The sequence below is a fragment of the Delphinus delphis genome, chromosome 3 (assembly GCF_949987515.2).
Source record: "Delphinus delphis chromosome 3, mDelDel1.2, whole genome shotgun sequence".
Classification (NCBI taxonomy): Eukaryota; Metazoa; Chordata; class Mammalia; order Artiodactyla; family Delphinidae; genus Delphinus; species Delphinus delphis.
In genome coordinates, this window is record NC_082685.1 from 143641244 (window position 1) to 143657097 (window position 15854).

Here is a 15854-nt window from a genome sequence, read left to right on the forward strand (position 1 = left end):
CTTGGGGATCTGATGCCTGCTGACCTACCTGCCCAGTTTCACGTTTCTCCAAATTTCCACTTTCCAAATTTCCTCCCAGCCTCCACGGCTCTATCTCACCCCCGCCCCTACATACACCCCTATCCTTCAGTCAGACTAAAATACTTGCGTTTCGCTCGTTATACTCCTTTCTCTCTCACTTTGGGCTTAGCACTTGGGAAATAGTGCTCTCCCTTCTCGTATCCCCGCGACCCTCACCTGGATGACCTCCACCTCCTTTAGGATTAAAGGTTAGACATCAGCTCCTCCTCCGACAAATCTTGAGGAAGCTGCTTAGCCGCCTCTCCTGAGCTGCCGCGGCTCAGCTGTGGGATTGCTGTAAGCGTTGTCTGTCTTTCTCCCTCTTCCCCCGACTCCTAGCACAGCGCTCCGCACTTATTACACGTCTGCTGAAGGAATGGACCGAACTGGCGCCTGACCCAGGGACCTGCGCAGACGCAATGCCAACACGAGGTGGCGCTGCGGCCACGTGCATCGGAGGGCAGCCTCCTTCCTGCCTTGCGCAGGCCCGCCTGGATGGGCCCTGATGTCACCACGCGGGCTCCTCCGTGCGCAGTGAGGGTCCTCTGGAATCAGGGACGCTTGTTCAGTGCTGTGATGCCGGTGACATATGTTTGGGAACAGGCTCTTGCCCTGGTGCCCTCATGCAAACTTCAGAAACTCTGACTATGGCCTTTCTTCACCAAAACCCTACCCCATCCTTCCTTCTTCCAAAGCCCCCAGTTCTTAGCAAATTTTATGTTTCCTGCCTTGCTTAACTAGGGGACTTAAGTACTCAAGTTTACGGTTCTAAGCTATTCATTCAAGGGCTTGCTTCTTGGAGTAATCTGCTCCAACTGTTGCCTTGAAAATATCACATGATAACTATTAGCTATTTGTTGATGAACTGGGTCATTAAATGATTAAAAAGGGTAGCTAACATGGGCATTTCAAGTACCATGATAGGCTGGGTGGCAGGAGAGGATGTAATTTTTTTCTGGATCTATCAGATTAGACTCCAGAGGTAACTGCTGCATGGTCACTGGGAAGGGTCAGCTGCAGAGATGGGTCAGGTGGGGTGTTTTCCAGGACTCCACCCTGCTCTCCTCTGCGTGGGTACCATCACATTGTGCTTTGAGATGCTTCTGTAGTATTTCACAAAGGTGGTGGAGTACAAAGAGCCCTGCTTGGTCTGAAGCCCTGAGCTTCACTGTTGGCCAGGATTTTGGGGCAAGTTCCTTGACCAACACAAGCCCTAGTTTTCAAGTCGCCAGAGGCAGGGGTGGCACTCGATGACCTTTCAGGGTCCTACAGTCCTAATGGTGTGTGAATTTCTGTGAGCCACACTGACCGTGGGACCTGGACAAATCGCCTGATTTTTGTGCTTGTCAATTTCTTTATCTGTGAAATATGAATCATAGGAGTAATTAAGTCATAGCGTTTTTAAAAATTGAGATGAAATTCACATATGATAAAATCAGCCATTAAAAAGTGTACTGTTCAATCATTCTGTTGTGCAGCCACCAGCTATATCGTGTCATCACTCCAAAAGGAAAGCCTGTCCCCATTGAACAGTCACTCCCCATTGCCCCCTCCTCCTAGGCCTCGGCAGCAACCCATCTGTGTTCTGTCTCTGAATTTGCCTCTTCTGGATAGCTCATATACAGTAAGTCACCTACCTAGGAACCTTCAAGTTGCGAACTTTCAAAGATGTGAACACGCATGCCAGCCCCTGTATGCCTCCCATTGTGTGTACTACTGTACTTTTCAAGGTACTGTACTGTAAGATTAAAAAAGTTTTCTTTACTTTTAGTGCTTGTTTTTTATGTATGGATTATTTGTGTGAAGAGTATTATAAACCTATTACAGTGCAGTGCTATATAGCCAATAGTACTAACTAGTATACAGTGCAGTACTAACTATAATACCGTGAGTTGGGTACCTAGGCTAACTTTGTTGGACCTATGAACAAATTGGACTTACGAAGCGCTCTTGGAACAGAACTTGTTCGGATGTAGGGGACTTAGTGGAATCATACAATATGTGACAATTTATGTCTGGCTTCTTTCACTGAGCATCCCGTTTTTGAGGTTCATCCTCTATCAGTACTTCCTTCCTTTTCGTGGCTGAATAATATTTCTCTGTAGGGACACACTGCATTCTGTTCATCCATTTGTCCACGGGTGGACATTTGTGTTGTTTCTACCCTTTGGCTCTTGTGAATGGTGCTGCTGTGAACAGGGGTGTATGTGAATTTGTCTGTTTTCAATTCAGCTCAGAGGGTTTTTGTGAGGATTGGATGTGTGCTTACCACACAGTGGGAGCAGACAAATGTTAGCGATTGAAGTTGTTAACATTATCCTGAAGGCTTTCAAAGAGGGCTCCACAGGGTTTCTTCCTCTGGCCCTGTCTCTCGGATCTGGGAGCCAGACCTCACTTTCTTCCATCCTCTCTGCTCCCTTTCTGCTGCTGTGGCTCGTGTGGGAAATCAGGGCAGGTAGAGGAGGGTGGGAAAGTCAGGGGAGAGGCAGCGGAAACGAGGATGCAGAGGAGAGTGGCTGGGACAACGAGTGAGCAAGTGGCGCTGAGTGAGGGGGAGGGGCAGGAAAGACACAAGGTCCCCGGTGGATTTAGAGGATGAGCAGGGCACGTGAGGGCTGCGTCCCTAGTTGCTGCTCTTACAGTGGGAGGGGAGGGCCGGGGCTGGTTGCTGAAGGGGGTCAGGACCAGGGATGCCTCAGGCCAGGACCACGAGGGCGTGAGTGGAAGATGGCCGGACAGCGCACCGGCGGCCTCGCGCGTGAATCCTGAGCACAGGATTCTGGGTGCAGCTGAGGGATTCTGTGGGGTGGAGTCAGGGCTGGAAGCTGGGGACAAGCTCTGGGAATTGTCACCTTGAGATCAGGTGACAAAGCAGTAACAGGCGAACTCAGGTTTGAAGGAAGTTAGTGCTGCCGGAAAGGCAACCCATCTCTGGAATTCCGGGAACCTCTGCTTTCAGGGCTGGAGGAAGCAAAGGACGGTTCACGTAACTTCAGGCGGAGCAATTTCTTCCCGATGTGGAGCAAAGCGCTGGGGCCTAGACAGGCAAAGGCCTCCTCTCGGACTGGCGTCCGAGAGCCCTGAGAAGAGCCGCTCCCCTTTTCATCCCTGTGAAAGGCAAGGAGGAGGGAACCGCCGGGTGGCTGTGCTTCCCCGAACCCTCTGCTCTGGCCTCGGCTTTCAGTCTGAGATTCCCTCTCTCTAAAGTTAAATAAAAAGTTAAATAACGAGAGCTTTGTGGGGAGACCTTATGGGTTGTGCTGGAGGCAGCAGCGTTCGAGGGCGTGAGGGTTGCCATCGCTGATGAAGAGCCAGCACGTGGGGGGCTGGGGGGAGAGGGGAGCCTCGGAGTCAGCGGCAGAAGCCTTCTAACAGCAGTTCTTACTGCACCCTGAATGCTGTTTTTCTGCACATCCGTCAAGCTCTCTTGCTCCTCTCATTCACAACTCACTCTAAAAAAGAAATTTCTAGAATCCCCCATTTACTGGGTGAGTGGGCTCATAAGAAGATTAGTGTTCCTGGAGCAGGGCTGGAATTTAAAGGTCATTTAATCCAATCCTTTCATTTAACAGAGGAGGAATCGGAAGCCCTGAGATTTGTTCCGACCTCACCGGGAGTGCGTTGCCGTCAGGCCTAGATCCCGGGTCTCTAGGCTCCCAGCGTGTGGCTTTTCCACCGTTGTGCGTGTTCTCAGAGCCCCAGCCCGGCTGCAGGGTCAGTACAGTTCGTTCCGTTGCTCAAGAGACCTCGCAGGGGGTGTTGCTTCCCTGAATCTATCCTCTCTCTTATTTCTGAATATTTAAAACACAAAAGCCAAACTGTAGAAAAACGATATATCTATTCTTCAGGAGAGAGAGTCTACTTACCTTTTTTCTGTCCTGAGAACCTAGTTAGGTGTTAATGGGCACTAACCAATTAATACAAGAAAACATACTAATTACTGGTAGGAACCATCAAGGCCCAATACTGAGAATCTCAGTGAAGACAGAAGCAACAAAAATTAATCTTTAGACCAAAAAAGGAGAATATTAAATCTGGAGTCAAAGGGAATATGGAAAATTCTAAATAAAAGAATAAAGCACATAAGATTGGCTCAAAAAGAGTTTGGTGAAATGAGACTTATTTTTTATGGCGGGAGGAGTGCTTCTGAAAGATGAAAGTGTATCGGGGATGGCTGTATGTTTAAAACTATTGTCCAGGCCAGAGATCAGAGGCTTTCAGGACTAGACAAGCAAGGAATAAATATGACAGGACATAGTTGGTGTAGCTGAAAGTTGGAAATTCTGGGAGGTTTGAGAAGGTTCTTGTGAAGTGGATGAGAGAGCGTGCTGTGAATTTCCTTCTCAGCGAGGCTGTGGTCACCCTGCCCTGTCAGAGGCAGGCGAGGAGGCCTGAGCCCCGCTGACTCGAATGGATTCCCTCTCAGATGGCGGGAACGCCACACCACGACCGAGAGATGGCGATCCAGGCCAAGCAGAAACTCACCATGACCACTGACCCCCATCGAAAGGCTCCGCCTGCAGTGCCTAGCCAGGGGCTCCGCGGGTATCAAAGGGCTTGGCAGGTAGGACCTGGGCTGTGGGTGGTGGGAAGATGGAGGAGAAAAGCAGGGTGCAGCCAGATGAGGCGAATTCTGGCGGTGTGGCCTCGGGCACTCACTCACTTCCTCCTGGGTTCTCAGCTCCTTGTTTGTAAAATGCAGAGTTTGGAAGCACTCATCTCTGAGGTCCCCTGTGACAATTTTTGGTTCTTAAGTGCAGCTACTGGGACGACTTGAGGTGAAGGTAGAAGTGTGTCTAGGTATTAGAGACACCTAGCAGGGCAATGAGAGAAACACTCCCTAAAGCTGTGGCAATAGGGGCCAAATCATCCCAGGAGATTGGAAATAGTTCTCTATGTTATACACTAGGACCTTGTTGTTTACCATTCTACATGTAATAGTTTGCACCTACTAACCCCAAACTCCCAGCAGGGTTCAGGAGAGGCTGAGAAATGCCTTCTGCATGCCCAGAAAAGGAAATGGATATGCTATAGAAGTGTTCACTGAGCTTAGGGTCAGAGGTTTGGTGTGAATAAATATGGAAAGTTCTCTAATCTTAAAGAAATTAGGGGCCGAATTAGAAGAAGGAGGAAGGAATACTGATTTAGATGCAGTTGCAGGTTTTGGAGTTCCACTTGTAGCACTGGTGTCTCCATCACTTCCAGAGGCTTCGGAATTGCCTGTCAGATAATCAACAGCTCACTGCCCATGGGATTCCCCCAGCTCCATAGGAGAACAGCTTCTGTTCCCGGCCCTCTGAGAGTGGGAGTAGCCCTCAGGACTGAGAAACCCGAGTGGAAAGAGATTGTAAGCGTCCTGAGGGCAGGTCCTGAGCATTCTCTCTTTCCAACAGACTAAATCCAGTGCCTGCCATGCGCCAGGCATCGTGACATCTTGGGGGATTCATGGGTGAACAAGGCTTACCCTGGACTCATGGAGGATTTAGACGCAGGACACTGAGAGCCACAAAAATGGGAATCCTCCTGGTGTGAGAGTTATATGTTAGGGAAATGCAGGATGCCACGCCAGGGGCCTCCAACCTCCCATCTGGAGGCTGCGGCAGGCTTCACTTCTACTGAGCTCTGGAATGTCACTTTCCACAGTCCCCCAAATCTCAGACCAAGCTGAGCTCTGTCAGAAGCCCAGGCTGTAGCCAGGCTGTCACAGTCCAACTGGAAGACCAGTCCACTTCCCTTTAATATTGTATCACTCCACCCTCTACCTCTTTCATCCTGGGGCCACATTCTTGTCCTCGGTGCAAACCCTTCATGACCACCACCCACGGTCCACTTCCTGGCCCATTCAACTGAAGGCCTCCTGCCATCTATGCCATCTCCACCCCACACCCTTACCACCCCTCCCACCGTGAACCAGTTTATCGTGAACAGACACCGTCTCATCCTTGGCCGTTTGCTTGAACGTGCCCTCTGCCACCTCGCCTTTACTGGCCTTGCCCTTCCCTAAATTTCTCCTCAGCTCAAGGGTTGGCTGCCCCTTCCCCCTTTTTTTCTTATTATTAGACTGGGATTTTGTTTCTTTGAGGACCACAGAAGTAGAGTGCCATTTTCATCATGTCACATCACGGATGCATGCGTGCTATCAACATGGTTTATCCCTACTGAAGTTGACCTTGGTCACCTGGCTGAGGCAGTGCCTGTCTGGCTTCTCCAGTGTAGAGTTACTCTCCCCGCTGCCTTTCCATGTTGAACTCTTTAAAGGGAAGTCTCTATGCAGAGTCCTACTTAGGGTGTGGGGAGTAGGCTTTGCTCCTTCAGGACAGAGAATGAACATAATTTATTTGAAATTCTTCTGCAGGAGAAACGTCTCTCCTCTCACATTTATTTATTCAATCATTTACTTAAACCAATATTAACTCATGGATATTCATTTTATACTTTGGTTTATAATTGAACACTACTTATTGCTCCAGTTGGTCCAGTTTTGGCCTTGGCAGCTCTTCAGTTGGCTTCTGTGTCCCTTTGAGGTATCCCCATCAGTGTAGAGTTTTTTCCCCCTTACTTTCTGGTATAAGGTACTCCAGTCTCATCTTGCGTATTTCCTGCCCCAATTCTAGGATCAGAGATTTCTTCAAGAAAGTCAGATACTTTTACTGGAGAATTGTATTAGAAACCAAGATCTAGGCTGTAGGTGTGCTGGTTCTTACTGGGTTGTTACTTCCAGGTCCTCTTAGCTAGAACAAGGAAATATATGTGTTTATACTAACCCGTGTGTGTATATATATGTATATATGTATGTAATCATGTATACATTATATATTAATCATCTACGTTTATAACATGAGTTCCTACTGATGTCTCCAACTCAATCCTCTACCACATGGATCAGATCCTTCTAGCTTACTGCCCTAACTTAGCTATAAATCCCCATTCCAACAGTGAGAAGCCTGGCTGCCGCCATCCACCAGCCATTCATTTAATTGTTCAGTGCTAGGGTACCCGTATAGCAATATGATAATTGTTAACTCATATCTCCACAGGAAATACCTTTGTCAACTAGAGTACAGAGGTTAAGTGCAGTTCTTTTTGTCTTTAGTCTTACAAACTCTACTCGTTTCCAGAGTTACTTAAGTCGGCATCTTCGTCTCCCCATCCCCCTTCAGTGAGATTGCCTCAAACTTTTAAACAACAGTTAGATTCTCTTGTCACGGTCTGCATTCCTTCCTGGGATCCCCTGAACTCCTAACTAATTTTAATGTAGACATTAAAGTGTACTCTTTGTACTGTGAGGTTCTATGGGCTTTAGCAAATGCATGTCCTGTATCTCCCATTATAGTATCATACAGAGTAGTTTCACTGCCCCCAAAATCCCCTGTGCTTCACCTAATCTTTCTCTCCTTCCCTTTATCTTTTTACCACCTTTGTAAGTTTTGCCTTTTTCAGAATGTCATATAATTAGAATCATACGGTATATTTTTAAAGGTTTGTTTTCTTTTCTGAGAGACTGGGAAGAGGCTCACCAGATTTGGGAGGAGGGTACAGAGAAGAGTCTAAGACTTGTCTTTTACTTCAGAAAAACCTTGAGAGTGGTTTTCTTCTGAAATCTTTATTCTTACACCTTGTTCTCTGTGTTTTTTCTTCTTCTTTTGTATGTGTGTTTTATCTTCAGAGCGTTTCGAATTATGGATGACAATAACAACAGAACCCTGGATTTCAAAGAATTTGTGAAAGGGTTAAATGATTATGCTGTGGTCATGGAAAAGGAAGAGGCAGAAGAGCTTTTCCAGAGGTCTGATAAAGATGGAAATGGAACAATAGACTTTAATGGATTTCTTCTCGCATTAAGAGTAAGTGGTCCCATGAATCACCGCATCTACTGGGTTTGGCTTTCGAGTGGTTTGGGTTGGCTGTTGTGAGGCTTGGTTTTCAGAAGCTGTTAGCACACCGTGGGGGAGGCTGGCAGGAGACCGAGTGCAGGCTCAGGGATCTTGTGGAGCTGTCATAATGCACATCCTTTAGCAGCACACAAACAATTGCACGTCACTGAGAGGAGTAAGATATTTCATCACAGATGATACAGGAAAAGCTCGTCTGCTTGTGTGTGTCTGTGTATGTGTTTCTTTCCTACGTATCTAGCCTCCAATGTCCAGAGCCAGAAAAGAGGTAATTATGCAAGCTTTTAGAAAGTTAGACAAGACTGGAGATGGCGTGATAACAATTGAAGACCTTCGTGAGGTGTACAGTGCAAAACACCACCCGAAGTACCAAAACGGAGAATGGACAGAGGAGCAAGTGTTCTGGAAATTTCTGGATAACTTTGACTCACCCTATGACAAAGATGGAGTGGTGAGTGAAAGAGCTTAATCTAGTGAAATTTCTTCTATCCGATCTGTAATTGTAAATGGGAAACAGACCAAAAACCTTAAAAATACTTATACCATATTTTTTATAAATAGAAGTAAAATGTTTCCTTGGTGACTATCTAGAAAGCTGAGAACAAAAGTAGTAAAAATGTGTGTGTGTGTGTGTGTGTGTGTGTGTGTGCACGTATATTGGTAGGGGAACCACATACAGCAAAATACCCATCATCTGAAGACTGTGGTATTTTGGTTAAATGTTCTATTTCATGGTTGCCGTATGTACCATACACAACTAGCCTAATTCCAGGGAATTTGATGATAATAACGTACATTTAACTTCAAGATGAGACCATAATTCAATTTTAGAGAACATGATTCACAGAGCATTTCAGGATGCTCATGCCTTTTTCATACACCCTTATGAGCATCATTTGTCATCACACTTTGCTACATGGAAATGCCATTTCAGGGAAGTGTTCAGTAAAGGAAATGCCAGATAAGAGAATTCACTTTGATTTAATCTTTGGTGGGCTTTGAGATGAACTCGCATTTCTAAACTCCAGTGAACTTAAGGACAAAAGCAACCACGCATCTCCAATAACTGGTGTCTTCAAGTTACAAATGTGTCACTTGGTAGGGTAAGGAATTATACCTCCATAACTGTGTCTAGGCTCAGATGGAAATGTCCTCTGTCTTTTATCAACAGCCAGAAATGGGATTTTTTTTTTTCAGTACGCGGGGCTCTCACTGTTGTGGCCTCTCCCGTTGCGGAGCACAGGCTCCGGACACGCAGACTCAGCGGCCATGGCTCACGGGCCCAGCCGCTCCGTGGCATGTGGGATCCTCCTGGACCGGGGCATGAACCCGTGTCCCCTGCATTGGCAGGCAGACTCTCAACCACTGCGCCACCAGGGAAGCCCAGAAATGGGATTTTTAACCCAACATCAGTTCTGCCCTGAGGTGTCCTGAAGGTTATGGTTATGGGGAAGGGAGTTCTCTGCGTGGCTGAGGCAGCAGAACCCTGGGGAGGGTTACTCCTGACCTCTTAGCCACACAGGAAGGATTTAGTGGGACAGTGAGCTGGAAGCAGAGATGGTAGAAAGAAACAAGCCTTCTCATCCTGAAGGGAATTTCCCCCAATTTTTTTTTCCGTGAAACTTTGTGGTGAGTCCAATGAGCGAGGGTTGAAGAGGGCAGGAAGGAGATCTTTCTGTCCTTTCTGCTGACATTTTCCTGCCAGGGACAGAGAAATACCCTTCATTTTAGCCCGAAGTGATTGCAGAGGTGGATAAAAAAGGAGCCTAGCTTCTGTCGGGCAGCCAAACGCGTAGGGACAGAAACAGCAGAACCGTATGTTTTCTTCCCATATGGCTGCCCTTTGATCTCTGAGATGGCAGTGGAAAAAGAGTCAACTGCCGTTTCCCCAAATTAGCCCAACTCTACATGGGATCCCAGGGTGTATTTACCTCTTTTCTGCAGGTGGTTCCTCCTCGTTGCTGGGGAAACCTCAGCTGCCCTTTTCTCTAACCCAAGTCAAAGTAGCCAGTTGTTGTGATTCAGCTGATTTAAAGCTCTCACCCCATTTCTTTTGACATTTATCTTCGCAAGCCACATTAGGTTCTCAAATACTCGTGAGGGTTACTGGGGTTTTTAGCAGTTACAGCATTTGATGTCACCTGAATTTCACAGACCCTGCATAAATCCCCAGCTCTGTGCACGTTCACCATCTGGGGAATGGATTCATAATGCAGGTTGCTGGCTGCCCTGAAGAACTGAAGAATCTGATTTTTTTTGTGCTGGGCATGGGGGGAACAGATGAAGCTCAAGGATTTACAGTTTTAATAAGTATCCCAAATGACTCTTATTCACAGTTGTATCTGAGATCCTTGCCTCTAAAAGATTCAGAAGTGCCTGATTTAATGACTACATACATTATGCACAGGAACCTCATTTAGCATAATTATGAATCTAGGGAATATTTATTGAGTGCTTACTGTCTCCCAGCCATTGTGCCAAGGACTTTACAGGGATATTCCATTTAATAGACATAATGAAAATGTTTCTGAAAAGTGATATGCGATTCACACTTTTCCACGTTGAATCATTTTAAATGCCCAAGGAACTGTCAGTATAAAGGAACTCCAGATGGAGCTTAAGGTTGGATAACTGGGGAACGCAAAGGAGGACAGAAATAAAGAAATGCAAGAAAAGAGACATTAATGGTATTCTAATTTTTACCAAAGCTATGTACATATATTATTTAATTCTACTTCCAGACACTGATAAGCGCAGCTCAATTAGTAACTCCATTCAATGCCTTTCTTCCTACTACTTTTTGCTATTTTGGGGGGACAGACAGGTGGAAGAGGTCAGTACAGGGAGAGGACTGTGGATCCTGAGACTTTTTTCTCTGTTCACTTATAATTTCAGCAAAAAAAGTAAGTGGGTCATTCAGCTCATGTGATTCTTGGAAGAGATAGCTATGTTCTCAAAGACTTGGTGGGAGAGGAGTTTGCTGTTATGGACTAGAAAGGGGTTTTGAATTGTTCACGGATTTCACTTTTTGTGATGTTTTCAGTCTCTCACGACACTGAAATTTGAGGGCTAACTAGAAAAACAATACATTTCCAAAACAGCCATCATTATTGTGTCTGCATTCTCCCATATAAGCAAGTCTATACTTGGGGCTACATTCACTGGTTATAGAGATCCAACCAGAGGACAATTATTTCCCTCAATCAACCAATTGTGTCAGCCAATATGGTTGAATTAGAGTGTACGTTTCACCTCCACCTCTTAAAGAATAAATTGGTAACAGTTTTTTCTTTTTTCTGGAAGGAAAGGAAAGTAAAATCCTAGCACAGATAAAAATATTAGTTGAAACAGGCATGGGAGAAGAGAGAACCCAAGGGGGCATGGAGCAGGGGGTATCTTTTTAACTTCCTCTGTGCCTAGAATGAGTAACATGTATCTTAAAAAAGCATGAAGCCCAGGAGTGTTTAACAAGAAATCTGTTTCCTTACCCATAAGACTGAGCTCCACTTTTTGAAAGGTAAAACATTTCTTGTCTTGACACAAGGACATGAGGTGATGTTTCTGACGTGTCACATAAAGACGGTATTCACTGTGGTTAAAGAAAACTTGTTTCTTATTCTGAGTTTCAGTCTTGCTTACGTGAACAGAAGGGCTTCTGCTCTTAAAGGAAGACAAGACCTGTATCTCACTTTCCATTTAGGTTGGTTTGGAAATTTTCAAGACTTTCTTCCCCTCTCCCCCTCGGCCACCCCCTCACTCCATCATCAACCTCCCTTTTTCTCTTGCTCTAGATCTGTTCCTCAGCTGTGTCCCTAAAAAACCTCCTTGACTGAAATTTCCCTCCCATTTACGGGTCCTGGAGATGGACCTCCACTGAAATGGTGAGAAACAAAGTTTTGTTTTCGTTTCTTACTTTTCCACTGTAGGTGACCCCCGAGGAGTTTATGAACTACTATGCCGGGGTGAGCGCTTCCACGGACACCGATGTGTATTTCATCATCATGATGAGAACTGCCTGGAAGCTCTAAATGTATGACCCGGGCACCAGGGATTTGAGTGCTGCCATGTGGCTCCAAATGATTAAACATCAGCTCAAAACCAGGATCATAGCTGAGTTCACGTTCAGCCCAGGGTTTCTTCCGTGCTCACGTACGATGCATTTTCTAGGGCAGAAATGAAGAAACTAAGTATTTAACTGTGACTTCTCTGAGGCTGCTTCTTTAGCTCTAAAATAGGAATTAGTTAAAATAAGGTCCGAAAATCTCCTAGAGCCAGGCTGATATATCCAGGTATCTAATAAACATTAGATTTCTTCCTTGACCATTAATAAAAGTTTAAGTATTATCCCACCCATGCACCCAGAGTGTTTCTCCATATCCTATTAGATGGTCCATTTCTAGGTGGAAGAATTCACCTATTTTTATGAATGACTGTAAATCTTCATGTGCCTCAGTCCCAATTTGGGGACCAGAAGGAGACCTCACGTTAGCCTCTATTTCTATAACTGAATGTTGAGTTTCTCTGCCTGTGGTTTCGGGAAGCCTCTGTTTGGCGAATAGATTTAAAATGACTTTTTTGGGTCATTTTAAAGGCTGGTGTGAGACTGGAGACCATTTCCTTGAGCAGTAGAGCCAGGACTGTTTCTGTGGTTAAATTCTGAGGCTGGGCTGTGCTCTCAGAATTTATGTGGGACATCTCAGCTGTGAGTGGGCAGATCATATCAGTGGTCTGCTGGAGTATTCATCTCTCCCCTCCCTGCTGTTGGCCCATCACGCTGAAGTCCCCACCAGCACAAGGAGGTGGGGCATGGCATAGACTAGGATCACAGGCACACTCCAAAGCAGCTTTTCCATCCTGACACTTCGTGTCTCAGTGCCTTCTCCTCCAGGTCTAAGCTTTGGCTTCATATTGTTGATGTGTGAGCATCTCCCCAGGAAAGGCTTCTAAGCAAAGGTAGCCCCTGCTGCTGGAAAGTAGATACTGAAACTGCAGCTCTCTCTCTCTGTGTCCTGTTTCTGGGCCAGAGATAAAAACACGGTGACTAACCCTCTGGCTATGGTGCCGGAGGGAATGACCTTGTTACTCAGGGACAGTCCTTTTTGTCACTCTGTCCCTGGCTGCACTCATTCCCTGGTTCAGGGACATAGATTGGGGTAACTTTTCCCTTTATGATTTTATGTATTTAAGTGGCTCTGGATTTAGTGTCGGAACACACTTGCCATTTTTTGTATCAATTCATTTGTTTACTTTTTACTTCGCAGATTTGGAAGTTGGGATCAGGATATACATTGATTTAAGAATTGTGAAAACAGATGTTTCCAGATGATAATGGTAGCAATCATCAAAGAGGATGCCTTGCTTTGTTTGTTGTTGAGAAGCTAAACTCTCAGTTCCCCTGGTGACAGGCTGGAAAAGAGATCTTTTCTTGAGGATGAGAGCATCCCCATATCATGGGAAGCTAGCTTTTGTTTTGCAAATGAATGGCACAAGTCTGGGTTTCCATTGGATTTATTATGTAGGCTTATGTAGATGGTGGCAGTCCAAAAGATGCCAAGTATGATGAAGAAATATGTAGGAATGATGTAGAAAGCCAGAAGAAACTATGAAGAAATGGACAGGGAAAATATCCATGTCTTCTGCAGCCTATACCTTGCAGATTGTGACTAAGGAGAGGCCCCCGGTTATCTGCGCATGGTGGGGTTCAAGCCTGCTGCTCTAGATAATTTGTGTCTTTGATTCTGGGAATGACTCATACCTCTGCTTAACTGGGGCCATAGAATTAGCATGTGATTCTGAAGAAGGACTAGGTTGCAGCTATCAGCTTCGTCTTCCCCAGTAGTACTTAGCTTCCTGTCTAATTGGGGCACAGGACACTGCTATCAGATTTCTGCTAATCCATGCCTCACAGTGTATTGGGTCACATTAAGTCACCTCCCTTCTAGCAGGTTAGGTTCTAGACTGCAGCGAGGGTTCCACCACGGCCCCATTGCCCTCCGGAAACCAGATCTAATAACCTGATGGTCAAGGATCACTCCACTCCTGTTCTCAGTCTTAACCTCTGATTTCTGGCCTAATCAGCAATCACTCATTATTTAAGTCTATTCCTTCTGGTAGCAGTGGGAGGAACAGAGAAGAGTCATTAAAAAAATTATTTGCTAATATTTTTTCTGTGTATATATATATTTTTAAACTTGTACATTTAAAACATTACTCCCTTCGTAATTAAAAAAAAATAGATAAACTGACCGCTTAGGTAAGAGGATAAAACACAAAAAGTGTCTCCCAAAGAACCCTTGGGAGCGCTTCAACTGTTAGGCCTGGGCCGCAGATCGAAAATTACACAAATAAGCCAAAGAGCAGAGGATGAAATTGGCAGCGTTTCATGAAACAGGAACAATGAGAATTCTGAGAATCAGGATTGGTCAGAACAAGCTACCGGTATCGGTACCGAATCTGGGTTTCTAACTCCCCGCAAGGCAAACCCAGGGAAGAATGGAGGAGCCCTGACTCAGTCGCTGTCAAGAGCTGGAGCACATCCTGCCTGAATTCCAGTTAGAGGGCAAACGAGAAACCCAAGATGCATGAGTTGAATTGTAGACTGAGGCACAGTTCTTCCAGCCAGTCTGCAGGGCTGATTTTCAGTCATTTAAACCCTGATAGGATTTCTTTCCAGACCCCAGATGGCCCTCTGGAGGGCAAAGTATGGTTCTTTGTGGTTTGGTGGCAAGCATGGAGTCACGTTTCATACCGTAATAGCAGCTTTTAAGGCAGAGCTGGGCCTCCTCCAAGTAGGCTGCATACATCATGGTTTTAGGGTGAAAAGACATCCCGTCAAAAAATACTTATTGAGCCATTGCCATGTGCCATGTTCTTTTCTAGGCTGTGGGGATAAGCAATTTGCTAGAATAAATGCAAACAAAACTACTGGCTTTTGGGCCAATCTAACTGCCCACAGTCTTTAAGAGATCAAAGAGGAAGGGAAGCGTGGGCACTGAAGTTCCCCTCTCTGAGTCTCATCTGGCTTCTGAATCAGGGAGGTTGGGACCCTTCACATGGTGGTGTGTGGAAGAACTATGTAGTGGATCTGATGGGTGTAGACAGTCAAGGAAAATACCCTTCTATTCTTGGAGGTAGGTCACTGGCCCTTCACTTCTCCTGGCCGGTATGGGACACCTCACTGAATCACAAGAGTACAAGCAGGTCATGATTCAACCCTCATCAGGCTCCCTACAGATGCAATTTATTCTACTGATGTTTAATCCAGTGGAGGTTAAATTAACCAGATTATTCTAGGATGGTGAGTGGGTGCCTTTCTACCCTTTCCTCATGAAATTCTACGCACACGCTCTGAGCAGTGTACCTTTTTGGATTTACGCGTATCTCTTTGGGGCATAGAAGAAAAAACAACTTCACAACTTCCAGTTTTTCAGATTAGTCAGCAAACTTGCTTTCCTGGAAATTATAGGCTGTTCTTTTAAATGAAGGGCTTGTTGAAAGACGCGACAAAGTTTTAAATTTTAGAAATTATTATGATTGAAGGGAAAACAAAGGTGCTGAGGGTCTGATAGATTGTTATATAATGTTATTTTCATGTAATTGATCCTTTGAAAGCCGTATTTCTAAGCATAATTTTACTCCTCCAAGTTGCTTGTATGAAAATGACATAAACCTTGATAGAGAGAGCTAGTTATTTGTTGTAATAATAATAAAAAAACCCTACTAAATGAATCCCCTAAAATTAAGTGTTCTAAAACAGATGATGGGCGAAATCTGTTGAAAGAAACATAAACAAGTGATTGCTGGGGGTTTTGAGAAGAGCACTGTGTGAGAAGGGATCTTTTTGCCATCTCAGTTGGTGTGGTGAGGGGTTGTGGTGAAACAGCTCTTCCTCTCTGAGAATAG

General features: G+C 45.4%; 1 protein-coding gene across 1 annotated transcript; it reads left to right on the forward strand.

Moving 5' to 3' along the window:
* Positions 1-4486: 4486 nt before the first annotated feature.
* On the forward strand, positions 4487-11980 carry CAPSL (calcyphosine like). The gene is given in 5 exon segments (XM_060007076.1): positions 4487-4558; positions 4560-4624; positions 7727-7904; positions 8194-8403; positions 11879-11980. Coding segments are annotated over 5 exon segments (627 nt in total).
* Positions 11981-15854: the final 3874 nt, after the last annotated feature.